The sequence below is a fragment of the Ornithorhynchus anatinus genome, chromosome 7 (assembly GCF_004115215.2).
Source record: "Ornithorhynchus anatinus isolate Pmale09 chromosome 7, mOrnAna1.pri.v4, whole genome shotgun sequence".
NCBI lineage: Eukaryota > Metazoa > Chordata > Mammalia > Monotremata > Ornithorhynchidae > Ornithorhynchus > Ornithorhynchus anatinus.
In genome coordinates, this window is record NC_041734.1 from 57,797,848 (window position 1) to 57,823,974 (window position 26,127).

At 54.4% G+C, this 26,127-nt stretch overlaps 1 protein-coding gene across 1 annotated transcript; it reads right to left on the reverse strand.

The window, feature by feature from the left end:
• Positions 1–730: 730 nt before the first annotated feature.
• C7H6orf132 (chromosome 7 C6orf132 homolog) lies at positions 731–24,651 on the reverse strand. Its single transcript, XM_029069648.2, has 6 exons — positions 24,093–24,651; positions 14,832–14,938; positions 6,970–7,048; positions 5,417–6,315; positions 2,997–5,293; positions 731–2,571 (listed from the first exon to the last, which is right to left on the reverse strand). Exons 1-6 carry the CDS (start codon positions 24,238–24,240, stop codon positions 2,454–2,456), a joined length of 3,648 nt encoding a protein of 1,215 aa, XP_028925481.1. The 5' UTR covers positions 24,241–24,651; the 3' UTR covers positions 731–2,453.
• Positions 24,652–26,127: the final 1,476 nt, after the last annotated feature.

The following is a 26,127-nucleotide window of genomic DNA, read 5'->3' on the forward strand; positions in this document are numbered from 1 at the left end:
CCTCATTCCAGGGTCCCACTGATGCACAGAGTTTCTACCGTCGGGGTCTGGATGAAGCAAAACAAACATCTTGGACTCAGCCGTTCCCCATGGAGCCGACACCTTGCCTTCCTTTTCCGGGGAAGAAAGCTCCAAAATTTTCTCTTTCAACCGACCATTCGTGTAGACTCATCATGGGCAGAGAACGTGTCTGTATATTATACTGTCCTCTCCCAAATACTCAGTACAGTGCTTTGCCTACAGTAAGTAAACAAAATTGAATTCGTTCATTCATTCAATCGTATTATTAAGCACTGTATTGTACTAAGCGCTTGGGAAAGTACAGTACAACAATAAGCACTGGCATTCTCTGCCCACAACAAGCTTACAGCCTAGAGGATGAATGGGTATCTCAAGCCGGAGCATCCAGACAGTGGCTACTGGAGGACCAAGCCACTGGTAAACAGCTGGCATGGCCTAGTGGAAAGAGCACCAACCTGGGAGTTGGATGAGTCGAGTTCTAATCCTGTTTCTGCTACTTGCCTACTGTTTGACCTTGGTCAAGTCGCTTGACTTCTCTGGGCCTGTTTTCTTATCTGCAAAAGCGGGAATAAATCCTTGTTCTCCCTCCCTCCTGGACTGTGAACCCCATATGAAACAGGGACTGGGTCCAATATGATTGTCTTGTCTCTGTCCCAGTGCTTGGCAAAGAGTAAATATTTTAAAAACCACAATTCTTATTATTGTTAGCTGGCGTATGAGAACAAGCCCAAACCAGGCCAGTTTATTTCAAAAGCCAAAGCTGCAACCTCCCCCCATCCAATAATGTACAGTCTGCACACTCAGAACCCAGCTCCCCTGCTGCAGATTCCTGCTTTCAGAGTGCATAAATTAATAAACTTTTATAAAACATTGTACAGATAAAATACATGCATATCTATAGAACCACATGCTTGGATCCACAACATGCTTGTTCATCCCCCACATCACATTGACTTTCTTCTCTTTTCTCTTTACTTCCCCTCACTTAATAGCCAGCTCATGAAGGAGTGTAACAAAGTTATCAGGACTCACTTCCTTTTCCCTCCCCTTATCCTCTCTCTTTTTCTCTCTCCAATCTCCTTATTCTTTCTCTTCTCTCTCTCTCTCTCGCTCATCTCCTTATTCTTTCTCTTCTCTCTCTATCTCCTTGCCCTAGTTCTCTAAAGCTTCTCGGTTGTCTTTAGCTCCTTCTCTGAAGGGAAGTATTCCAGACACCCCGAGATGACCCAGTGGCTTCTACACTCAGATAGGCCACTGGTATCTGAGGGAGCCTGCTCCCGGGATGTGCCAGGCTCCAGAACCTGAAACTCAGGTCTAGAGATGCCCTCTTGAGAGTGACATTGTGCCAGCCAAGTGGGTGATGGGGGAGAGGAGGAAGGGAAGAATAAAACAAGGTTATCTGGGAGAAAGCAGGAGGCCCGCTTCATTTCCTCAAAACCTCTTCCCCCCCCAAACCCTGGGGGCTATTTCCTGTAAAAGGGAATTTATTACTTGCCCCTGTGGCACCAGGATCCATAACCCTGCTCAACTCCTCTCTGACTGGTCAACTGCCAGGCCCAGAATCCCTTTCCTGACCTACACAGCCTCGAGACTGAGCCCTGGGGAGCTGGGGGTTAGTAGGGGTTTGAGGGCGGAGGCAGGGGACGAGGAATTACTCCATTCCTCACCATTGCAAAGAGATTAAAAGTGCTTTCGTTGCAAATACGAATCTCAAAGTGCTTCGGGCTCCCCCTCTGGGATGGGCAGCATTTTTGGTCTTGGCACTGGCACAATTAGCTCAGGAAGTGCTGGAGAGCTTCAGAAGCAAACTGTTACGTTATGAAGAGAGAGGGCGGAGTGCCCAGGGTCTGTGGCTCCAGGATTCACTGTCTTCCCGTGGCAGAAAGGCAGCAGCTCCGCTAGGGGCCAGCCCAGGTGGGGCCCCAGAGCAGGGACGACCCCCTGCTGCTCCTACCCCAGGGCTCCTCCACAGTGCACGGCTTAGCTTACCTCCCGCTCCAGCCCCCTCCCTCTTCCTGCAGTCAGGCGGGCAGGTCCCGGGGAGGCCAGTCGCAGCGTGATGCCAGGTATCTGCCCGAGAGGGGCGGCTTCATCTTTAAAGTTAAAAACTCCTTAAATAAGTCGAAGGGACCAACCAGCCAGATGTCCCTGGAAGAGACCCTGGGCACTAGTTAGGGACATCCCCTCTGTCTTCAAATAAACTAAAGTGGAGAACAGTGCTACTATGTAACAACCATAAAACCATCTGGGCGGAGGTTTGGCCCCATCGAGGCTTCCCGCCTCGGCCCTGACCCTTCCTCATTGGCCATTTGGGAAGCTCAGGCTCCTCCTGAGAGTTGGGAGAGGGGGAGACCCCTCCCGCCTTGGCCTCGAGGGTGCGTGGCCCGGGACACCCCCCTTCTCCCAACAGGCGTGGCGGCAAGGGCCAGGGCTCAAGACACGGGCTTGCGTGGGCCCCCCTGGTAGGCATAGGAGATGGGCTGGTGGGTCCCGGGGCGGACCGTGAAGGTGTTGGCCGGGCTGGTGAACGGAGAACTGCCGTGGGGGGGCCTGTGGAGACAAACAGTGGGGCCACGTGGTCAGAAAAGCACCGGCAGAAGGAACCGGCCTAAATCAGCACTTCTCCCCTCTGCCCCGCCTGGGAGCCTTTGACCCAGACCGCCCTGAACCAGTTCCGCGGGGGCCGCTTCTGGGGACCGTGGGGCGTCTGCCGGGCTGGCCAGCGCTCTCGGGGCCGCAGTCCCTGCCCTGCCCTTGGCCCGCGATGCGGAAGGGAGAGGAGGATTGGCTTGCCTCCAGGAGGACAGGGGACAAAGGTCAGGGAGGGTACTTGGCATCTGTTGGCCAAGAGGGGGAGAGAAATGTCCCCCAAACCAAACTCTGGGTCTCCCTGCCAGCCCCAACCGGTCTTGCCCCAGCCCAGCCCTCCTCTTCCCTCCCCATGCTCCCACCCACCCACGTCCCCTCACACCCACCTGCCGCCGGCCGGGACGCAGGTGCAATCTGGGCTGGGGGAGGCTTTGTACTTGCCGTCCCCGGAGAGGCCACCACCACCGGCCACGTAGGCCGAGCTCCGTCCGGAGCCCTCCAGGGACAACCGGCGTCCGTGGCCGCCTCGGCTGGCCACGCTGACCCTCCGCAGCTCCGCGCCGCCCCCGGCGCCCTGGGGGAAGGCGTTCGGGATACTGTGGCTGCGGGATGCCAGGCAGCCCGGACCCCTCCTGAGGCCGGGGCTCCTGGGGGTCTCGCTGACGTAGAGGCGCTTCTTGATCAGGGAGCGGCCGCCGCTGGAGAAGCGGTCCAGCCCCCCGCCGGAGTAGTGGGTGCTGGGGTAGTATTGGTGGGGGGCGCCGCCCATCGGGGAGCCCGCCTGGGGCCGTTCGTACACCAGGGGCCCAAAGTCCAGTCGCTGCCCATAGTCGAAGCTGTTGCGGAGCGAGGAGCCCCTCCCGCCCAAGGCGGTGGGGGCCGCGGTGGGGAGGTCGGGCTCGTTACTGAACTCTGGGGGTGGAGGAATGAGGTCGTAGCCAAACTGCTGCTCCTCTGCCTTGCGGGTCGGGGAAGGGGGCGAGGAGAAGGATGCAGGGGCCGAGCGACCCGGGGGGACCCGCAGGCGGTCACGGGACTCCTCCTGCCGCCGGCCAGACCAGAGGGTCAGCGGGGAGCCTGGGGGACGCTTGGCCTCGTGTGGCCGGACCGGTGTAGCCTGGGCCTGGGTCCAGGCCTGGACGGGAGGGCCCGGGAGCTCCGGCTGGGCCTCCCTGATGGGCCTGGGCACCACGGTGAAGGAGTTCGGGCGGCCCTCGTTGTAGAAGATGCTGTTGGAGTTGGGCTCCGCCGGGCCGTTACCCCGCCACCGCCCGGCCAGCACCACCCCGGCCCCGCTGGTCCGCCCCTTCTGGGCCCTCTGCCTGGCGGCCAGCAGCAGGGCCATGGGGGAGCCGGGCTCCACCACCTCTCCGGTCACAGGATGCAGCAGGGCTTCCCCTTTGGGCTTGGGGTCCGGGGACAGGGTGGGAGCAGGCAGGCCGGACCCCTCGACCTCACTCATCCTCGGGGCCGGGTCAGGGGTCTCCACGGGGACGTCATGAGGGGGGCTGACCCGGCCCCGGTGGGGTTTGTACAACACCTGGGGGTCCTCTCGGAGCAGGGGAGCCGGCGAGGAGGGAGCAGCCAGTCCGTTGAGTTTCCGGGCCGGAGCTGGGGAGCCCCCGGAGTCAGGGGGAGAGGAAGGGAGGCGAAGGGGACTGGGCGGCCAGCGTTGGTTCTCCGTCGGCAGCTTCCGCTCCAGTCCGTTGCTTCTGGGGGGTGGGATTCCAGGTTCTCGCTCGGCTTCCGGGGGCAGAAGAGGCAACTTCTTGGCCAGGGGCTTGGGTGACGTGGGGCCTTCAGGGCTCTTGGGCGTTCTGATGGCGCCAGAAGCCAGCTTGGGGCTGCAGGCTCCACCTACCTTCCCCGGCGGGGCAAACAGAGCCTCCAGCTCACTGCGGATCTTCTGCACGCTGGGCTTGGGAGGGTCTGAGGGTGCATAATCGGCAGCCGGAAGGGCAAGGAGTCTGGCAGATTCCTTCTCAGGGGCCGGCATCTTCTGCCTCTGCTCCCCGTCCACTGGAGGCTGGGCCGGGGGCTGCTGAGAAGGCTCAGCCCCGCTGCAAGGAGGTCCCCGCTCTGCGGCCGGGGACTCGGCCTCGGGGCTCCTGGCCGGGCTGGCCTTGGGGTGGAGGGGCTGGGAGGCTCGTCTCTGTCCGCACAAGTAGGCCGACAACTCGTTCCGCAGTTGGTCCATTTGGCTGGGCTGTCGCCAGGCTTCATCATCGTCATCATCATCCTCATTGTCAGCCAAGGAACTGGCGGGAGCTGCTGGGCTCGCTTTGGGTTTGAGGACAGAAAACTCCCTTGGTGGTTTGGGGCTAGGGAGTCCAGTTTTGGGGCTGGAGTACCCAGGTTTGGGGCTGGGGAAGCCAGGTTTGGGGCTGGGGAAGCCAGGTTTGGGGCTGGGGAAGCCAGGTTTGGGGCTGGGGAGCCCAGGTTTGGGGCTGGGGAGCCCAGGTTTGGGGCTGGGAAGCCCAGGTTTGGGGCTGGGGAGCCCAGGTTTGGGGAAGGAAAGCCCAGGTTTTGGGCTGGGGAGTCCAGGTTTTGGGCTGGGGAGCCCAGGTTTGGGGCTGGGGAACTGAGATTTGGAAATCTCCCCAGCTACCCCAGCCTGCGGCAACGAGGTCTTCTCTGCTACAGGCAGAGGAGGAGCTGGAGGAGGCAGAGGAGGAGCTGGAGGAGGTAGAGAAGAGGCAGGGGGAGATAGAGGAGGGGCAGGGGGAGGCAGAGGAGGCGCTGGGGGAGGCGGAGGAGGGGCTGGGGGAGGCAGAGAAGGGGCTGGGGGTGGAAGAGGAGGGGCTGGGGGTGGAAGAGGAGGGGCTGGGGGAGGCACAGAAGGGGCTGGAGGCGGGAGGTCTGCTGTGCCATTCACACCGCTTCTCCGCTGGCTGGCTGGGGTCCCCTGGGCCCCTGGCCCATCTTGCCCATCTCTTTTAGGCTGCACATCGGGATACACCTGAGCCGCAGGGCGGATACTGAAGCTGGGAGGCAGTGGGAGCCGACTGGGGGGCCTCCTGGCAGGCGACCCCTCCTCTGGGTTAGGGCCATCCTGCTCCAGTGCTGGGATGGAAGAGGTGCGGACGGGGGTGGGTGGGGGGACCTTGAAGGAACGGGGAAAAGTGAGATGGGAGTCGGGTCTGGCCCCTGGCTGGTGGCCCCTGGGCTCCGGAGAAGAGGGAGCAGCTGAGCCCATGGGGAGACCAGTCCCTTCCAGGGCGTCCGATCTGGGGTCATTGAGTCCCAGCTCCGATTTCCACTTGGAAACCCCACTGGGAGGGAAAAGCCGAGCTCCAGCAGGGGTGTGAGGGGAGCTGGGTGTTGAGGTGACGGCTGCAGAGGTCAGGAAGGCCAACGGGGTAGGGGGAATGAAATCGGGGGGAGTGGGAGTTCCTGGAGAAGACAGGCTGGATGGTGGGGAGAGGACAACGGGGGGCGGGGGCGGGGCCATGTTGGGTGGGGGCGGGGGTGGCTCCAGCAACTGGGGAGGGGGTGGAGGTGCCATGGGCGGAGGAGGGGGTGGAGACTCCAGCAGCAGGGAAGGGACAAGGGGAGCGGTCCCTGGAGAGGGTGGGGGAGGAGCCGGCCCCACCGGTGGGGGTGGGATGAGGGTATCTCCCCCATAGTCATCCCCGAGGTGGTCGCGCCTCAGGTCTCCCACTGAGCTATACAACCCAGTATTTCCATTCATGTGGGGGCCATTGCCTGGGAGAAAGGGAGGAAAAAAGACAAGGTCGACATGGGAGCCAACGCTGGGGGTGAGCAGCGGATTGGAGACTCACACTCACAGTCCAGTCTCCCTGCTGCCCACGCTGCTCTCTCCACTGCCCATCCTGCTCTCCCACCACAAATTTCACTCTGCCCATTGTATTCCCACTCTCTCCACCACACACCCCACTCTGCCCGCCACACACTCACTCCCCCATCACACCCACTCTGCCCACTGCACACCCGCTCTCTCCATCACACATCCCTCGCCCTGTCACCCAACCCCCTCTCAGACACACACCCATTCTCCGTCACACACCCTGCTCTCCCCATCGCACACCCCACACTCACCGTCACACACCCTCTCTCCGTCACACACCCACTCTGTCCAAGAACACCCAATTCTGCCCATTGCACACCCACTCTCCCCATCACACACCCAGTCCCTCTGGGCAAACGGTAGCAGAACCAAGAGCTTCCCACTCCCTGGATCCCGACCGCTGAGCCGCCAGGCCCACTCACTGGCTTACAGTTTTGGAGGAAGCCTCCCCCGCCCCCACCCAGAGCTGGTTTAGGGCAAATGTTGCCAAACCCGGGGTGGAAAGGGACCGGTGGGCCCTCGATGACCTGGGTGCAGAAATCCTTGCTTACCCTGAGCTTCTTCAGCCTTGACAAAATCCTCAGGGACCGAGGGAGTTGGCACAGCCAGGCCATGGTTCTCCTGGGCACTCTGGGAGAGAATTAAGAGCAGGTCAGAGATTAGGACAGTGGGAGGGATTCAGGTCAGACATTAGGAAGATCAGTAAGTTCCCTGTGGACAGGAATTGCGATTTTGTTGTTGTACTCTCCCAAGCGCTTAGTGCAGTGCTCTACACATAGAAAGTACTCAAAAAAATACCTAAAGGACTAAGGAACATACCCCCCCGAGAGGATGGGGAATTTCTTTCTGGGGATATTTGAGGGGACACCACACTTCTTTTGGACTAGGTGAAGAAAGCTCTACCTAGACGCGGAAGCCCACGGTCATTTCCAAGCCTTTGGGCACCCCTTAAGATGGAGACCACGACTGAGGTAAACCAGTTCCTCGCCTTTGCTTGTAACCGGGAGTGCTGACACAGGCAGTGATGATGCTTCCTAATATCCAACTCTGTGTGCTCCCTATCCATGCCCTCCTCCCAAGGCCCTGCCACGGAAATACAGCTGCCTCTGGGATCAAACCGGGAAGACACACTGTACTCTGAATCTTCAGAGTGAGGCATTTCACCTTCTCAAGGAAGCCTTCCTGGAATGATAGAAATCATCTCACCCATCTACTTACCCCCAACCCATTCCCCATTCCTATCCTCATTCCCACCCCCCTTAATAATAATGATATTTGATACGTGCTATGTGCCAAGCACCGCATTAAACACTGAGGAAAAGCATCCTCGTGGATAGAATACGGGCCTGGGAGTCAGAAGGACCTGGGTTCTAATCCCGGCTCAGCCACTCGTCTATTGTGTGACCGTGGGCAAATCACTAACTTTTCTAGGCTTCGGGTACCTCATCTATAAAATGGGGATTAAGACTGTGCGCTCCACATGAGCCATGACTGTGACCAGCCTGATTATCTTGTATCTACCCCAGCACTTAGTACAGTCCCTAGCACAAAGTAAGTGCTTGGCAAATACCATTTAAAATAAAAATGGTAGATACAAGCTAATCAGGTCAGACACAGTCTCTGTTCCACCTTGGGCTCACAGTCTAGTGGGAGAGGAATTCCATCTGCAAGGCTGGATCGACCCAAGCAGTTTTTGATGATTCAGACTCCCATAATAGACCTACGTTTCAGCTGTGCATCTGGCTTCCTCGTATGGACTCAGCTTATGTGTGTGCATATCCATGTGTTGCTGGGGTAGCCATGTGTTTAGCTGGGCACGCCTGGAGCTGGGCCTTGTCAGCCTGGTATGATTTAGCAATAGGCCTCCTGGGATGGTGCTTGTCATTAAAGCTCAAGAAAGTGCGCTTGTGTGGCCACTTCATTCCACCCAGAGGTCCTTCATATCTTATGCTCCCCAATAATAATAATAATATTAATTATTATTATTATGGTATGTTAAGTGCTTACTATGTGTCAGGCACCGTACTGAGCACTGGGATGGATACAAGCAAATTGGGTTGGACACAGTCCCTGTCCCATGTGGAGTTCACAGTCTTAACCCCATTTTATAGAGGTGGTAACTGAGGCCCAGAGAAGGGAAGTGACTTGACCAAGTCACACAGCAGACAAGTGGTGGAGCTGGAAATAGAACCCATGATAATAATATGAATAATAATTGAGGTATTTATTAGATACTTACTCTGTGCCAAGCACTGTACTAAGCCCTGGGGTAGATACAAGATACTCAAGTCAGATACAATCCCTGTCCCAGATGGGGCTCACGGTTTAATTAGGAGGGAGAACAGGTATTGAATTTTAGAGATGAGGAAAAAGAGGTCACAGAGAAGTGATGTGCCAAAGGTCACACAGAAGGCAAATGAGAGAGCCGGGGTTGGAACCCAGGTCCCCTGACTCCCAGCCTGGTGCTCTTTCCATTAGGTCACGCTGCCTCAGCTGGTCTGCAGCAAGGCCAGTGGAGACAGGACACAGGAAACTACTTGAGGAGGTGGTTTTGTGGGGTACCTCTGCTTTGTTGCTGAGTGTCTCCCTCCCCTAAGCAATCAACTGTACTTATTGAGTGCTTACAATGTGCAGAGCACTGTACTAAGAGCTTGGGAGAGTATACCAGAGTTGGTAGTTGGTAGGAGCTTATAGTCTTGAGGGTAGCAGTTAGACAGGGGTGTCCCTGCTGCTCTAGCAGCACTTGGGGCCGTGTAAGGCATCAGCTGGGGTTTTGCAGGGAGGGTCTCCTCATGTCAGAAGATGGGGAGAGGTGGGAGGTGGGCAGGAGGGGTCTGCTGGTGAGAGACAGCACCATCGGGAACCAGGGCCACAGGACGCCGGGCCACTGGCCATCCAAGCCTGCACCCACCGGCTCAATAACCCCTTGTTTTGCAGCTCTGACCTCAGCGGTCCTCCCACCTTTGAGGAAGTCAGAGCACAGAGCCGGCTGGACACCCTGGGAAGCTGCTGCATCACACTCTCTGAGGGACAGGAACCTTCCGAGGTCATCCCATCCCTCTCCCTGCAGAACCACCCCTCAACCAGCAAGTGGTCCATCAACGGTATTTGTTGGGTGCTTACTCTTCACTTTACTAGGGAAGAGTCCCACGCACACTGGTGGTGTGTGAGAGCTGGTCACTGAGGTTCTCACCTCTGCTTATCTCCAGCTTGCCCCCCCCACCCCGATCCTTGCCCTCCTCAGCCCTAGCAACGGGCATAAAGGCCCCCAGGCAGGTCTCATTCCAGAGTTCTTACATCCTTGGTTGTTTACAGGTGTTAAATGCGCTCAGCATCTACTAAGTCCAATAGGACTGGCCCTAATGGGGAAAAACTTCCAAACTCCACATAAAGTGGTGGGGTTTTTTTGGATGTTTGTTTTGGCTTTTTCAAAAAATTCTATTTGTTAAGCACTTACTATGTACCAGGCACTGTAGTAAGAGCTAAGTACAAACTAATTTTGTTGGACACAATCCATGTCCCACCTGGGGCTCACACTCTTAATCCCCATTATACAGAAAAGAGAAAGGAGGCACACAAAAGTGACTTGTCCAAGGTGACATAACAGACATGTGGCAGAGTCAGGATAAGAACCCAGGTCATCTGATTCCCAGGCCTATGCTCTTTCCACTAGCATGCCATTTCTCAAATCCTTTCAGGTCAAAGCAGGATCTACAGGTGGAGGGGCAGAAGGGACAATAATAATAATAATAATAATAATAATAATAATAATGTTGGTATTTGTTAAGCGCTTACTATGTGCCGAGCACTGTTCTAAGCGCTGGGGTAGACACAGGGGAATCAGGTTGTCCCACGTGGGGCTCACAGTCTTAATCCCCATTTTACAGATGAGGTAACTGAGGCACCGAGAAGTTAAGTGACTTGCCCAAAGTCACACAGCTGACAAGTGGTAGAGCCGGGGTTCGAACCCATGACCTCTGACTCCAAAACCCGTGCTCTTTCCAGTGAGCCACGCTGCTTCTCTAGGGGCCAGGGAGAAGAGGAAAGGGGTCATTTTTAAGTTCAAAACTGGGGCTGAGGCTGCTGAGAAATGAGCAAAGAAACACGTGTAAATGATGGAGTCTGCTGCAGGGCCCAGTGGCAAAGCCTTGTTTCTCAGAGTCCAAGACCTGGGGGTGCAGTGGATGCAGGTGTCTGGTTTTCTACTTTTCAGCTTGTCCACTGTTTGGCACAAAACTACCATAATGATTAAGACCCTCCCCGCGGAAGCACGTTAGCTTCAGGAGCCACAGAAGAGCACTTATGACATCACCATATCAATACTGTGTGCCTTTTGAAACACGATGTCATGTATCTCCCCCGTCCCGATTCTGGGAGGACCATCATCATCCTCCCTACTGGGATGATAAGCAGCAAGAGTTAATCCTCTTCTTTCACTTTATTGATACTCCAGTTCACCTACCAAGGTGCTCAACCTCTCCTAGGAGCAGAACAAGGATGAGAGGCATCTGGTTTTGCAGGACCCCATTTTGGGTGGAGGAGGGATGGATAGGAGAGAAGAGGTTGTTGGCCAGGGAAGCGGTCTGGCAAAGTGGATAGAGCACAGGCCTGGGAGTCAGAAGGACCTGGGTTCTAATCCCAGCTCTGCCACTTGTCAGCTGTGTGGCCTTGGGTAAGTCACTTAACTTCTCTGTGCCTCAGTTACCTCATCTGTAAAATGGGGATTAAGACAGGGAGCTCCATGTGGGACTGGGACTGCATCCAACCTGATTTACTTGGATCCACCCCAGTGCTTAGTACAGTGCCTGGAATACAGTAGGCACTTAAATACCACAATTATTATTATTATTAACCCTTATTGCCATCTGAGATGACCTTACTGTTGGCTGGATGCATTTCCTAACTCAGTTCTGCATTACATCCAGGACCCCTCTACAATCAAAAACTGCCTGGATCATTTGGTTGGAGGTGTTTTTTTGGCCCATAACATCTACATCTATCTTGAGTGATCGACAGACACTGAGCTTAGGTCACAGTATGTCAGAGCCCCCAAAGCCCCATTAGTTAGGAGGGGTGAACCCCAAGCAGAGTTAGCCACCAGTCCCAAAGTCAAGTCTCCGCCACAGACACCGGCCACCTCCGCCCTCCTGCGGACCCTCCGTGGCTCACGTGCTTGGAATTCCTGGCCCAGCCCAGTCATTGAGGAAGGAAGTTCAGAGCCAAGTTTGCTTAAGAAACTCGGCCTGACTTGACCAACAGCAATGTCCCTGCTGCCAGTTCAGGGTGTGTCTGCCAAGGCGTCCTGGGGGTCTGTGGAGGGTGGCCAGAGCCAGCACTGGCCTTGGGCTCACAGGGACATCATTGGCTAGACTGGGAGTTGGGGGAGGCGGGATGGATCTTGGAGGGACAGGGGGGTTGGGGGAAGAGACAGAGCCCTGTGTAAGTCCCCAAACTGCCACTTGACCCCGCTTCGGCCACACCTAGGCAGAGACTGACTAGTTCCCCCTCTGGGTAGGCTCCTCGGCTGGAGCTGCGTCGGTGCAATTTCACATGAAATGAGTGACATGTAGATGAGCAGCTGCTGCAGTCATGAGTCAACCGCTCAGGCCCTTTGGGGGCTCAGCCTGCAGCCCTACTTCAGTCCAGTTCCTTATCCCACAGTGAGCCTGTTCCCTGAGAGAGAGGAAGGCCTGGGTGGGCTCCCCTCCCCTCTTCCTGAGGAAACTCTGCTGAATGCCCTCCCACCCCGGGTCAGCAGCACCAATCAGCAAGATGCCCGGTCGCTGATCTTGCCAGCGGTCCAGGGACTCCCAGCTGGAGGGGGTGGGATGCTGGTCAGAGGGGAGCCAGCACGGCCATCTCCCGTGCCTTCTCTCCGGCTTCCCGCCCAGAGAGCAGCCCCGCTTTGGGGGAGGCGCAGGCCAGCCCCAACCTGACTCAGAGGGCGGGGTGAGGCACTCTCGGCGCCCGCGGCACTCCACAGCGGGAGCAAGGCTGGGGTGGGGAGGGGGGCAGGGGGGACTGGCAAGGCCAGTTTCCTCAAACTTGGCTTGTCTTGTCAGATTTTATTTGGCTTCATGTGCACCTTTCCCAGGAGGGGCAGCAGCGCTGGGCGCATCCTGCCCCATTCGCTCTAGACATGAGGCAGACATACGGCCCCATGCCCCTCGTCTTCAGGTCCCCTGCCTGCGGCGACACGCTCTGCACCGGAGGGCAGGATGAGGCCAGTCATCGTGCAAGGCTCAATACCGCCCTCGAGCCACACGCTGCGTCCCTCTCCTCCCTGCAACTCAGGGCCAGCGAGGAGGAGGAACCCTGGGTAAGCTAGGCTTGGCACCCAACCCAGGCGGGAATTCCATTTCGCAGCACTGGAGTCTCCCCAGCTGTGGCTGGGAGGTGGGCAGCTGATTGTCTGGTCCAGGTACTAGACTTCCCGTGGCGGGGCCCTACACTAACTACAGTCCGGGGGTCTGGGCCACGCTGATGCCTCAGTATAGTGTCCAAGGAACCCCCAAACCTTCTGCCAACCCCCAGGCCTGCCTCAGCTGGCAAAGACCAGGGGTTGTGGGGGGGGGGGGAAGAGGGGTTGAGGGGTATGCCCACAGGATAGCCCGAGGGAAGGGGAAGGGTGGGGGGGGGAGAGTGTCTCTTCCTCCCTCCTCCCCACCACCCCCGTCTCTGCTCACTGGCTTTCTGCCCTGAGTTGCAGCTGAAGGAAGGAGGGGCAAGCTGGCCAGGCCAGAGTTTGGAGCCTCCTGTCCCCACTTCCTGCAGTCTGAGGGAGTGCCTCCAGCATGACAGTGCCTTCTCGTCCCCCCCAGAGAAGACAGAAAGGAGGGGCTAGGCAAAGTCTCTGCCGGGTGACTGCCCCGAACAACTGGTGCCATAACGGCACCTGGGCGAGGGATCACAGGATGCAGCCTCCTCTCATCCTTGAGGGCCTAACTGAATTCCCTCGTCAGGCCTTGTTATCTTCTCAGCCGAAGACCACAGGCGTCAGCAGAAAAGGTGGGAAGCAGCACGGCTGAAGTGTCAGGGGACCTGGGTTCTAATCCCAGGACCACCTCATACATGCTCTGTAACCTTGGGCAAATCACTTCACTTCTCTGTGCCAGTTTCCTCAACTTAAAAAATGGGGATTCAATGCCTATTCTCCCTCCTATTTAGACTATGAGCCCCGTGTGGGACAGAGATCGTGTCTGACTTGATTAATTTATATCTACCCCGCACTTGGAACAGAGCTTGAAACATAGTAAGCACTTAAGTATCATTTAAAAAATAATAATAATAATCCCAGCATCACCACCACAAGTTTCAGTCAGATCAGTTTTGGACTGCAGGGGGAAGTGGGAGAGTGTGTGAACAGCCAAAATTCTTGAATTTAACAGAGCAGCGGGTCTACACTAGAGGAAATGAGTAGCTGTATAATTCAAGCCACTTAAGGTTACAGCCTCCCCACCATGCAGGAGAAGCAGCATCGTCTACTGAAAAGAGCATGGGCCTGGGAGAGGATCTGGGTTCTAATTCTGGCGCTGCCATTTGTCTGAGTGACCTTGGGCATATCACTTAATTTCTGTAATTCAGTTACCTCATCTGTAAAATGGAGATTAAATTATCATCCTGCATAGTTTGGGAGCCCCATGGGGAATATCTGATTATCTTGTATCTACTCTAGTGTTTAGGACAGCAACTGGTGCAGAGTAAGCTATTAAGAGACAGACACTTTCTGTGGTTTATCAATGCTTTTGTCCACTATTCCTCAAAATATACACTCCTCTGGCTTTGATCCCTTCCACATTCCTGCTGATCTTGTACTGACCACTCACATGCAGCCAGCCCACTGGTCCTCTCTCTATTTATCCATCCCACCCCTCCCCAGGCCAAGGATGAAACACAAACGAAACAAACAAACATTCTCAGACCTCTCATGTTCTCCAAACACAAGCACACAAAGGCTTGAGAAGCAGTGTGGCCTGGTGGAAAGAGCACAGGCTTGGGAGTTAGAGAACCTAGGTTCTAATCTCAGTTCCCCCTGTTTGTCTGTGGCCTGCCCTTGGGCAAGGCACCTCACTGTGCCTTCATTTCTCCATCTGAAAAACAGGGATTCAGTACTTGTTCTCTCTACTTCCTAGACTATGAGCAACCTGGTTATCTTGTATCTACCCCAGAGCTAAGTACAGTGCTTGGTATATAGTAAATGCTTAACACACACCACTGTATTATTATTATTATTAGGTGTGACTGTTTCCAACTGTATAGGAGCCATGTGCCTGCCCCATCTCACCCCGAGGCTGGTGGTGGCCCACGCATGAGGCAGATGTGTACATACACATGTGGGGGAGTTGTTGGGGGGTTGGAGGGCAGGGGTAGAAAAAGAGAGAGAGAGAAACAAGGTGTGGGAGCTAGTACTCACCAGAGGCAAGAAGGTCAGTAAGGGGCGGACTCGTGGTCGGGCTTTCAGCGTCGCCGTGCCAGACTCGCTCACCGTGTTGAACCGATTGTCGCTGTAATAAATTCCATCTGAGAGATAAGCGAGAGGGAGAATGGGTAGTCAAGATGAACGGCCCCTGAAGCCTAAGTGGGTTTTTCTTCCATTGGCAAGAGTCGACTTGGGCTTTTACTACTCCAGCTTCCCCGGAAAACCTTCCAAGTTGCTTCTTTTACATCCTTTGAAGCATCTTTATAACAAACCTGGAATCACCTGAACAGTGAAATTCCAAAGCTGGGGGGGCAGGGGAAGGGAATTATCAAGCAGTTGGGGTCTAGTTTCATCTTTGCCACCGACTCCATAAGCACCAAGGGGAAGGGAACTGCCTATTCCCAGACAGGGAAGCTGAGGCACAGTGAGGAGGTGGGGGGAGGAGGTGTGTGTGTTGTGGGGGTGGTGGGCAGGAGCAGGAGTGCAGAGGTGATCATGCCTTTCCCAGGGGGAGAAAAGACTTGTTTATGCCAATCCCCTACCCCTCTGAGTAGCAGCTCCTACTTTAACCTCACTTCAAGGCAACAAAAGGTCTTGACAGGCAGAAGGTGAAAAAGCATTCTAGTCTCTGTGTGTTGGTCCTCATCCCAAGGGACCCTGGGCAGGCCGCTCGAGGCCCAGACACAGGCCACATGCAAAGTGCAGCCAAACCAGACCTGGACTTCACAGATGACATTTGCATCTCCAAGATCAGAACCAAATCCAGTGCACTCAGGAACCATGACCACCCTTCCCCTTTTATGTCAGAGAGCTCAGTTCAGGGGAGATGCTCACCCTCCCTCCCACCAGTGATGCTGCTTGGCAGGAGAACTGACAAGATAACCTCTGCCCCTAATGCTCGTGGCATTTCTACCAGACTGCACCCTTCCGCTCCTCATAAGGGCCATTTTCCCTACCATTCTTCATTCCCATGGGCCTACTGAAGGTCCCCTTTCCCAAAACTCCTTTAGAAAATGCCCCCAGTGAGACAGTGTTCAGAGAGCAGATTAAATTGTTTCTCCCTGGCTGCTCTGGAGAGCTCTGGGGAAAGTCAGAGGTGCCAGGGGTTGGGGCAGGGGGAGAAGAGGAGCTGTTACTATTGTAGGCAGGGAATGTGTCTGCTTATTGTTGTACTGTACTCTTCCAAGAGCTCAGTACAGTTCTCTGCACACAATAAACACTCAAACACGATTAAATGAATGAGTCCCCTGAGTATCCTCTACAGGGAGAAAGGCTTACTCCATGTTTTTGAGCTAGATTGGTAGGGGGTAAGGGTCCCCGCACAAAACTCATTTAAGATATTAATTGCATTTGTTAAGTGCTTACTAAGTGCCAAGCACTGTACTAAGCAATGGGGTTGATCCAAGATCATCAGGTTGGACGAGCCCAAAGTCTAAGTGGGAAGGAGAGCAGCTACGGAATCCCCATTTTACAGATGCAGGAAACTGAGGCCCAGAGAAGTGAAGTGAGTTGACCAAGGTCACACGGCAAGAAAATAGCAGAGTTGGGATTTGAACCCAGGTCCTCTGACTTCCAAACCCATGCTCTTCCCACTGGGTCCCACACCCAAAGGTGTTGGCTTTGAGGTCAAAGATGGGAGCTAGAGGGTGGGGAAAAAAATGGGTCGCCTCATTTTTACAGGCCCATCCCAGACTCGGACCAAATCCCGGTCATCCTGCCAGGACAGGCTTGGTGCTGGGACACACTAAGGTCTCAGAGATTGCTGCACTCACACAAGGACCACTTCAGTCCAAGCCTGGTTGGATCTTCAGGGAACCTTCACCCAGTCAGACTCAAGAACCCCAGGCTGGGGCCGACCCCTATGGGTCTGAGCTCAGGCAGAGTCATGGTTCAGGAGAACATATGCACCTCCCCCTCCCATGTACTCTGCTCATGAAAATGCTCACAGAAGAGGCTTCATGCAAGGTCTTCGCTGGCCAGTGGTTTTATACTTGGAGAAGGAAAATCCTTCACTTGTTCGATTCTGGGGCCTTTGTGGCATCAAAGTCCAGTACAGCAAATGTTTCTGAATAAGTCAGGAACTGGCATAAACCCCAAATCCAGAATGTTGATTGCAGTATTGATTTTGCAGCCTCCCTGATCCCACCCAAGCTGACACATCTCCTGGGAGTGAGCAAGAAGATGGGAAAGTACCCTGGTCACTACAGGAGGAGGGACAGGAGATAGGGGAACAGGAGGCTTTCCTTACAGCTCATGTATGGAATTGACTCCAGCAGATGAATCAATCTTGCTAATTGGGTGCTTTCTGTGGACAGAACACTGTACTGCTTGGGAGAGTACAACAATATAACAGACATTCCCTATCCACCAGTTTACAGTCTACAGGATGGGAAGCTTGAAGACTGGGTAGAGGCACAGGGTGATCAACCACCTCAGGAGCCTTCAGGTCCACTCCCTGAATCCTACTCCTAGAGAATATCTTCTGGGTAGAGCACAGATGGCTGACCCTCAGGCCTGTTTCCTAACAGGACATGGAAGGCATGAGTTCAGAAGTCAGTCTCCTGAAAAGGAGTTAGCCAGCTTCCCCAGGCTGAAGCCTGACTGTCTGTTCCCCAGAGCCCCAAGAACTGTCCCAGCCTCTTCCTCCCCTCAGAGGCTGCTGCTCCATAGCTTGGGGCTAGGAGCATGGGGGCGACAGATGTACACCAGTGGCCAAGGGAAGATAGCTTGCCTCCTGCTCCATAGGCGGCATGGGTTTGCTGGAATGGCAGCAGCTCTCCCAAGTTCTGTCTCCAGCTCCTCAGCCTTCTTCTTGTTCCTTTCCCTGCTTGGGATAGTGCTCTGCATACAGTAAGAGCACAATAGATATCACTGATTGACTGATAGGTTCTCCTCCCTAGGGAGGCCCCTTATAAGGGAGCTGGGGGTATAACATGTTCTGGGGGGATCCCTGGAGCTTACTACTATTAAATGCATTGCCATCCTAATTACAGATCCCATTGCTTGGAAGTTAGAGGGAACAGGAAGTCAGTGTCCAGCTTCAGGGTGGAGAGAAGGTCAGCGTGAGGAGACCCAGGCCAGCTGATGCTCCCTCTCCAGCGCCCCATGCCTAGCCTCCTCAGCCCACAGTCCCTGCAACCCAAATCCTCTGCCTGACGAGGCCTCCCCCTTCCTCCTCTTCTGGGGGAACTGGTAATTATTGCTCTTGACTGGCTGCTTCTGGCCAGAAAGACATTTCATTCATTTGTATTTATTAAGTGCTTACTGTGTTCAGAGCACTGTACTAAGTGCTTGGGAAAATACAACAACAAAAAGTGACAATCCCTGACCATGAGCTCACAGTCTAGATAGAGTGGAGAGTTTCCCTTAGCAACTCCTGCAGAAGATGGGCAGGGAAAGAGTTTAAGGCCTGCCTTCCACTGTTCTCTCTTGGATTTGCAAGTGAGGGAAGAATTGATGACCAGCCTCAAAATGCAGAGGTTTCAATGGGAACCAGGAACCAGCAGAGGTAACATTAGACAGACCTACAGCAGGTCACTTCCATTGGGGCCTGAAAACAATTGAGAAGGGCCGGAGAGCAGAATTAGTTGCCAGAACAAGAGTTGTGTTCCTTAAACAGTCTCATATGGGACCTTCTATTGCCAAGGATCTTTTCTTAATCAATCTCTCAACCCTTCCCTCAGTCCCATAGTCAAGGCCCCCTGCCCCTTTCTGAAGCTGACTGGCTGGCAGTCCTCAGATTGCCCCCCCGCCCACAAGGATCACCTTCCACTGCACAGAAGAGCCAGGAGAGCCCCTAACCCACTCTCTGAGCTGCTTAACTTTGTCCAGCTTGAGCTAAAGTATCATTAGTGCTTGCATGGAAGTTGCCATGGCTCTATTCCTTATCATCCAGATCTCCAGCTCGGATCCCTTACAGCAGCAGGTTGTGGGGAAGGAAATCAACAAGGCCTTTGGAAACCAGGCTGAGCCCCAGTATGGAGATTTCTAGTCTAATGGAAACCATCCTGGTTTGGTGGTAAAGCCTCATTGACAAACCCAGGTCATCCTGCTCTCCTCCCTCCATCGCTGAGCCCACTCTCTGACCCTGACAACTCTGACTGTCACTTATCAAGAGGGCCTCTCCTTCGGTCAGACCAGAAAGACGGGGGAGGAAAGGGTGATGGGGGGCGGGAGGGGTGTGTGCGAAAAAGGCAGGGCTAAAAATATAGCCCATAATTTGCTTTAATGAGCCTCTTCCTGCTTATTAACTGATAGAACTGACAAAAGCCAGGAAGTCCAGCCTGTCCTAGACAGTCTTCAGGGGAAATCAGGACCTAGAAAAAAAAAGTGGTGAAAGACACTCCCAAAGAACAGTGGGGCAGCCTCCTAGGGGTTCAAGGGCCCAGCCCGGCCCTTCCACTCCATTCCAGGAAATGTTCCAACCTGCAGGACATGGACCTCGATCCCAGTCTCCAAAACTTAGCTAAAGAGGATCTATGGTTTGCATGACCCAAGCAAGCACATTAGGGGGCTAAGCGATAAGGGAGCTGGGTTTCAGAGTCCCACAGTCCTGAGTTCAAGCTCCTGCAGGTCATGTACTATCACACTCCAAACAAAGATTTCCAAGCAAATCCAGTTGGGAGACAGCTTGCCTGTTAGAACTTCTGGCTGGAAAGCTAAACCAACCCCAAGAAATGTTCATCCATTTATCCAGTCAAGACCCAGTAGGATTGGGATGAGGGAGTTTAGGGAAGAAACTGCTCAAAAGGGAAGAACCCTCAGAAGGAGGACCACCCCCTGCCCCTCCTCCCAGCAGGCTTCGCCAGGGAAGTTTAAAAGCAGCTTGGCCTAATGGGGTGGGGAGGGGGGGAGGAACCCCCAAAATGACAACAACAAAAAAAGAGGTCTGGCAGTCTGGGTTCTAATCCCCACTCTGCCACTTGTCTGCTAGGTGACCTTTGGCAAGTCACTTAACTTTTCTGTGCCTCAGTTACCTCACCTGTAAAATTGAGATTAAGGCTATGAGCCCCAAATGGGAAATGGGCTACATCCAGACTGATTATGTTGAATCTACCCCAGCATAGCGTCTGCCACATAGTAAGCTTATATACATATATATACACATATTTTTAAATGGAGATAATCCACTGCTGAAAATACAAAAGTAGGAGAGCTAGACTCTAAAGGGATTACAAACCTTGTCTGATAGAAACACTCAAGCCAAAGGCCGATGTGCTGGTAGAAGTCGGCAGTTCTGCTGTTTGCAAGTTCCATTCTCTACCACCTTTTGTGACTGTTCATTGGAAGGTTTTAAAATGGGGTTGCTTTAACTTCCCCATCTTAACATTACCTTTCTGCCTTCACAGAATCAGCTTTTTAGACAGAGTCCCAGACTAATAAAAATAATAATGCTGTTTGCTAAGGGCTGGTATAGACACAAGATAATCAGATACAGTCCCCGGCCCACACAGGGCTCAGAGTTTAAGTAGGAGGGAGAACAGGTATTGAATCCCCAATTTACAAATGTTTCTCTGTGCCTCAATTAAGTGACTTGCCAAAGGTCACAGAACAGGCAGGTGGTGAAGCCAGGATTAGAACTCAGGTTTCCTGACTTCCAGCCCTGTGCTCTTTCCACTATGCCAGGCTGCTTCTAGAGGCTGTGGACTTATCCCCATCTGAATGGTCCACTTCTCTGAATCACAAGAATTTATGTTTCTCTAGCCACAGCTCCCCACCGACTTAATTGCACATTTGTCCCTGTCCCTGATACTGTTTTAATGTTTCAGTGTTTCATTGCTCCTACTGTGTATCTACAGATTGCAGACCCCTTGAGGGACAGGGTCCACATCTAATTCCCACCTGCATATTCTTTCCTAGCATTTAGTACTTTGTACATAGTAAGCTCTTAATTGTGATTATTACTCCAGGCCTCTTTCACCAATCAAGGAGTCAGGAGAACAATGCTCACAGAAGGAAGAGAAAGGAAGCAATGAGAGATGCTTCCTGGCTATTCTGACCCGCTTGTCTTCTCACTCTCCCCTAAATCTTGTTTCAAGAGCGGAGATGCAGCTACCCCTCCCACCCATTCCGAACACCTCCAACGTTTCCTGGGTGTTCCCCAGTTTGGAGCGCTGACAACCGGGCGCACTTCATTTTCCAACCAAGCATGTGCCGGGGCGAGTCCGAGCTGCGAGAGTGAGTCAGCCCCACGCCCGTGCCCAGCCCTCAGGACAGGGAGCCAGGTAGTTGAGCAGCTCCCACGAACCCCCCCCCCCCCCAAAAAAAAAACACCCCACTAGGAAGGAGGCTGATTCCTCAGCCCCCTGCTCATCTGGGATCTAAAGTTTGCAGGGGAGGAGAGGGACAGCTATGGAGCCTTAAAAAAAGTGAAAATGATTAGAGGGAAAAGTCCTGGGAATCCCCCTTCCCTGAAGCCCCCGCCCTCAGAGCCTACACCCCAGACAAGCCTACGGCCCAGCCCAATGTTCAGAGTGAGCTGCGGGGAGGAGAGAAGCTTCCTGCCCAACCCTCTTGCCCGCTGACTGAGCAGCGTCACTAGGTCAGCAGAGAGACCAGGGAGGGGCACATCTGAGCTATGCCTGGCCTGCAACCCCAGCCCAGATGGGCCCTGGGCTCTAAGTGTTCCTTGTTTAAAGTTTTTCCAAAGCTGACCCCACCCTCCGGCCCTCCCATCACCACGCTGCTGGCTGACTGCACCTGCCCCCTTTGTTTGTACTGAATGTAAATACAACAGAAAATAATAATAAATAGTAATAACGGCATTTGTTAAGCACTTACTATGTGCAAAGCACTGTTCTAAGCACTAGGGTAGATAAAAGGTAATCAGGGTGTCCCACATAGGGCTCACAGAACTTCATCCCAATTTTATAGATGAGGGAACTGGGGCCCAAGGAAGTTAAGTGACTTGCCCAAAGTCACACAGCTGACAAGTGGCAGAAGCAGGATTAGAACCCACGACTGAACTCCCAAGCCCAGGCTCTTTCCACTTAGCCATGCTGCTTCTCCAAAACAGGCTGAGCAAGCTAGGTTTCAGCTGGTCCAGATCACAGTCTGCTGCCATAGCCAAAATAGAAAGGAGAGTAACCGATCAGCTTCTGTTTCTGGCTATTTCGTTTCTCCAGACCATTTGGCATACTCTTCTGTACTCTGACCATCTTTGGTCTATGCCTGTGTGGTTCAACTGAGCTCCCAGAAGGCAGCGTTGCCTGTTGCCAGTTATAGATGGGCTGTTAGCATGGGTGCTGGGAGGCGGGGGGTGGGGGGTGAGCTCCAGCTGGGCAGCCAGGGTCCAGAGGGAAGGGGAGAGGGTGGGCCACTTAAGCTCCCTCCAAAATGAGGCCCTGGGGCTACCTTAGGAGGCAGCTGGCAAGGGGCTTCACAACTCCTCACTACTGGTTTCAAAACTCTCCATCACCTTGCTCCCTCCTACCTCACCTGCCTTCTCTCCTTCTCCATCCCAGCAGGCACAGAGTGTTCCTCTGGTGCTAACCTTCTCACCGTGTCTCGTCGTTCTCACCTGTCCCACATCCTACCTCTGGCCTGGTATGCCCTCCCTCCTCACCAAACTAGCACACTTCCCCCCTTCAAAGCCCTACTGAGAGCTCACCTCCTCCAGGAAGCCTTCCCAGACTAAGCCCCCTTCCCTCCCCATCGCCCCGACTCGCTCCCTTTGCTCTACCCCCTCTCCCCGTCCCCCACAGCACTTGTGTATATGTACATATTTATAATTCTGTTTGATGTATATATCCATAATTCTGTGTCCCCCCTTTTCATTCAATCACTTATTGAGCGCTTGCTGTGTGCAGAGCGCTATACTAAGCTCTTGGAGTGTACAATTCGGCAACAGATAGAGACAATCCCTGCCCAACAACGGACTCACGGTCTAAAAGGGGGAGACAGACAACAAAACCAAACTGGGCAGGGATTGTCTCTGTTGCCGAAATGTACTTTTCCAAGCGCTTAGTACGGTGCTCTGCACACAGTTAAGCGTTCAATAAATAAGATCGAATGAAAGGGGTATAGGCTCCAGCTTTTCTCATCCCCTCACGTTACAGGGGGAGGGAGGGCCGTTGCAGTGGGGGAAACTGGACAGATACACACAGCTGGAGCCAGATGTTGCCCTCGAGTCTGCAATTTCCTCTTCCGAGGCTGCCCACTCAGCGTCTGACGAGGTGACCGGGGTCCAGGTCAGTGCCCAGGGAAGCCTGCGGAATCTCCTTTCCACCACTTTCCTTCCCCTCCCCAACCTCCCCAGGTCCCCTTCCCTCCCCCGGGCCCAGTGCCCCCGAGGGGCATCCCCCCAGCCGACCCCTGCCCCCGACGAGCAGGGGAGGAGTGGATGCCCCCGGGGTCAGTGACTCATCGGCACCCACGGGGGCGGCGGGGCAGCCTGCCCGGCCCGCGTCCATTTCCCTCGGCCCCACCCCCTCACCCCACCGCAGATGCCAAGCCAAGGTGAGAGTGGGGGCGACGGGCAAAGCAGGCCCCAGCCCTCTTTCCCTGCGGGCCACAGACAACGTGGCAAACCGGGCAGGAGAACCCCGGGCCCGGCCCGGAGAAGGGGCAGGAGGCTTGGAGAGGGGGAGGACCGCCACCCGCCCTCCCCGGGCCTACCTTCTTAGGAATGCCAAGCAACCTCGGCCTCCGGGGTTGGCAGAGGTGCCAGCCGGGGGGTGCTCCTGAGCAGATCAGGGGAAGCGACCCTGGGGCGCATCACGGCTTCAAACTGCCCCCACCCCCACCCCCGCAACACACACCCCTCCATTCGTGGGCAATCAGGACCGCCAGCATTGTTCCGAAGCAGCACGGCCTAGTGACAAGAGCCCCGGCTTGGGAGGAGGAAGACGTGAGTTCTAATCCCGGCTCCGTCACTTGTCTGCTGGGTGACCTTGGACAAATCAGTTCACTTCTGATGGGGACGAGGTCCCACGTGGGACAGCCTGATTATCTTCTATATACCCCCAGTGTTTAGAACAGTGCTTGGCACGTAGTAAGCGCTTAACAGATACCAATGTTATCATTCAGACCGACTTCCAGCGGGCATCCCCTGCCCGGCTTCCAGATCCCCTCCTCTCCTGGGCAGAGTGGCGGGCTTGCCAACAGGCAGGTTGCAACGTGTCTCGGGCCCACCTTCTCCAGGCCGAGCCCCTCCCCGGCGGCGGGATGAGTAACAGAACCTGTCCCCGTGGGACCGGCTCCTCTTCCTTCCACCCTTTTCCCCCCTTCCCCGGGACCCCCGGCTGAGAAACTCACCGAAAGCCCGTGCTCCCTCAGCCGGAGCCTCTTGGGTGAAGATCCAGGGCGGGTTGGTGGCATAGAGCGAGGTGGTGGTGCCCCCGCCAGAGTGTTTCTTCCCAAACAGCTTACTAAATGTCCCCTGCGCAGCCTGGCTCTTCTTCATCTTCTCCCCAATCCTCTGGTGGACCGAGGGTGGGGGGCGATCCCGCGGCTCGGCCCCACCGGCCTCCTGGGCTCAAGGCTACCAAGCCATGCCAGGCGTCGTGGGGTCCACTGCCCTTCCAGCTGCAACAGGTGCTACACCTCCGGCTGACTTGCCTTTTGGAGCGGCTGGAAGTGCAATCACCTGAGCAGGTAAAGGGCTGGTCCCCGGCCCCGCCCCCGCCGCAGCAAAGCAACTCCCCGGATCACATTCCTTCCTGCCTGCTGCTTACAACGAGCTTTTGTTACGCTGGCACAGGGTCACCCTGGCTAGCGCCCCCCTTTCTCCCCGGGCCCTGGGTTTCGCCGCACCCCAGCTCCGCATCCCCCCTATCCTGGGGGCTGGGGCCACCACACCAATCTGCTCAGAAGCATGCTTGAGTGGGTTGTAGTTTTGCTCGGTTATTAGGAAATCACCTGGGAAAAAAGCTCCCCCATCGGCCTTGGCCCAGGATAGCTGCGGCTACCGAGGACCCCCTGCCCCTGGGCAGGAAGATTAAATATTAGCTCTGGGCCTGTTTGATCCGGGTCCAGGGTGAAAGGGGTGGGTAGAAGGGGCCTTGCTAATTCAGCAGTGAGAGTGATTACCTGGAGAGTTCAGGCCCAAAAGGGTAGGTTTTTTCCTTCTGAATTAACTGTATAACCACTTGCTGGCTCCTCTTGACTCTGTAGGTATTTGAGCCATGAGTGCTTAGAGTGCATTCAATGCCAAAGAGAACAGTGAGGCCTCCCCCTCCTAGTCTGTAAACTCCTTGGGGCAGGGAGTATGTCTACCTACTCCATTGTTTCATACTCTACCATAAGCTCAGCACAGTGCTCTGCACACAGGAAAGACTCAATAGATACAAGTGATTAATTGAAAAGTGGGTGAATGCATTTCAGATTGCTTGGAGTTATCCCCCTGTGGTAGTGCAAGAGTCAGTCCGAGTGGGCAAAACCAGGGATGCCAATAAGTAGTGCCCACGAGCTGCTGGTGGTTGCCAAGGAGCCTGTCTTATTCAGTTATCGCTGAGATGCCAATCAATCAATGGTATTTATTGCGTGCCTTCTGTGTGCAGAGCCCCGGGCTGAGTGCGTAGGAGAGTACAGTAGAAATAGTAAAACTCAATTTCTGCCTTCATGGAGCGTGCAATCTAATGGGTGGATGCAATCTGCTTTACAGAATGGAAGAAGGAAAAACTGGCAATAGATATGTGGTAAAGTGTGCAAATTGAAATGTACACAAGGACAGCAGGAAGTGGGAGTGGTCCACAGCATTAGAGGCAGTCAAGAATTGAAGGTGGATTAAGATAGAGTCCAATAGATTTGACAAAGAGGTCATGCAGAATAATAATAATTTTGGTATTTAAGTGCTTACTCTGTGCCAAGCACTGTATTAAGCACTGAAGTAGATTCAAGATATTCAGGTCAGACACAATCTCTGTCCTACATGGTGCTCTCAGTTTAAGTAGGAGGGAGAACAGGTATTTTATTTCTGCTTTGTAAATGAAGGAATTGAGGCACAAAGAAGTAATTTACCCAAGGTCACATAGCAAGTAAGCAGCAGAGAGAGGATCAGAACCAAGTCCTCTGAGTCCCATGCCCTTTCCACTAAGCCATGCTCTTTCTCAGAATCACAGCCTGGGCTTTGTGCTTCCTGCAGCCTCCTCTCACGATCCCCATTGGCTTCTTGGGCTGATATTTCCTTTTCTAGTGCAGATTTATGAGCCAGCTGGCAGGGAATAATTTTAGGGGACCATTTGGCTGCTCCACCCTGCTTCCCCTCCCTCTAAACTGCTACAGACTTGTGAATACTGGGGTCTCTCCCTCTTCTAGTCACCTGGCTCTGGTTTGTAGAGAGCCAGTGAAA

What these genes read in the sequence shown, in the direction of transcription:
- C7H6orf132 (XM_029069648.2), bottom strand. Translation starts at nt 24,240, where the DNA reads ATGAAGAAGAGCCAGGCTGCGCAGGGGACATTTAGTAAGCTGTTTGGG. An exon ending in TACTGACCTTCTTGCCTCTG is followed by an intron (nt 7,049 to 14,831) that starts GTGAGTACTAGC and finishes ATTCTCTCCCAG; the next exon opens with AGTGCCCAGGAGAACCATGG. An exon ending in CAGCCCCTCCTCTTCCACCC is followed by an intron (nt 5,294 to 5,416) that starts CCAGCCCCTCCT and finishes TCTTCTCTACCT; the next exon opens with CCTCCAGCTCCTCCTCTGCC.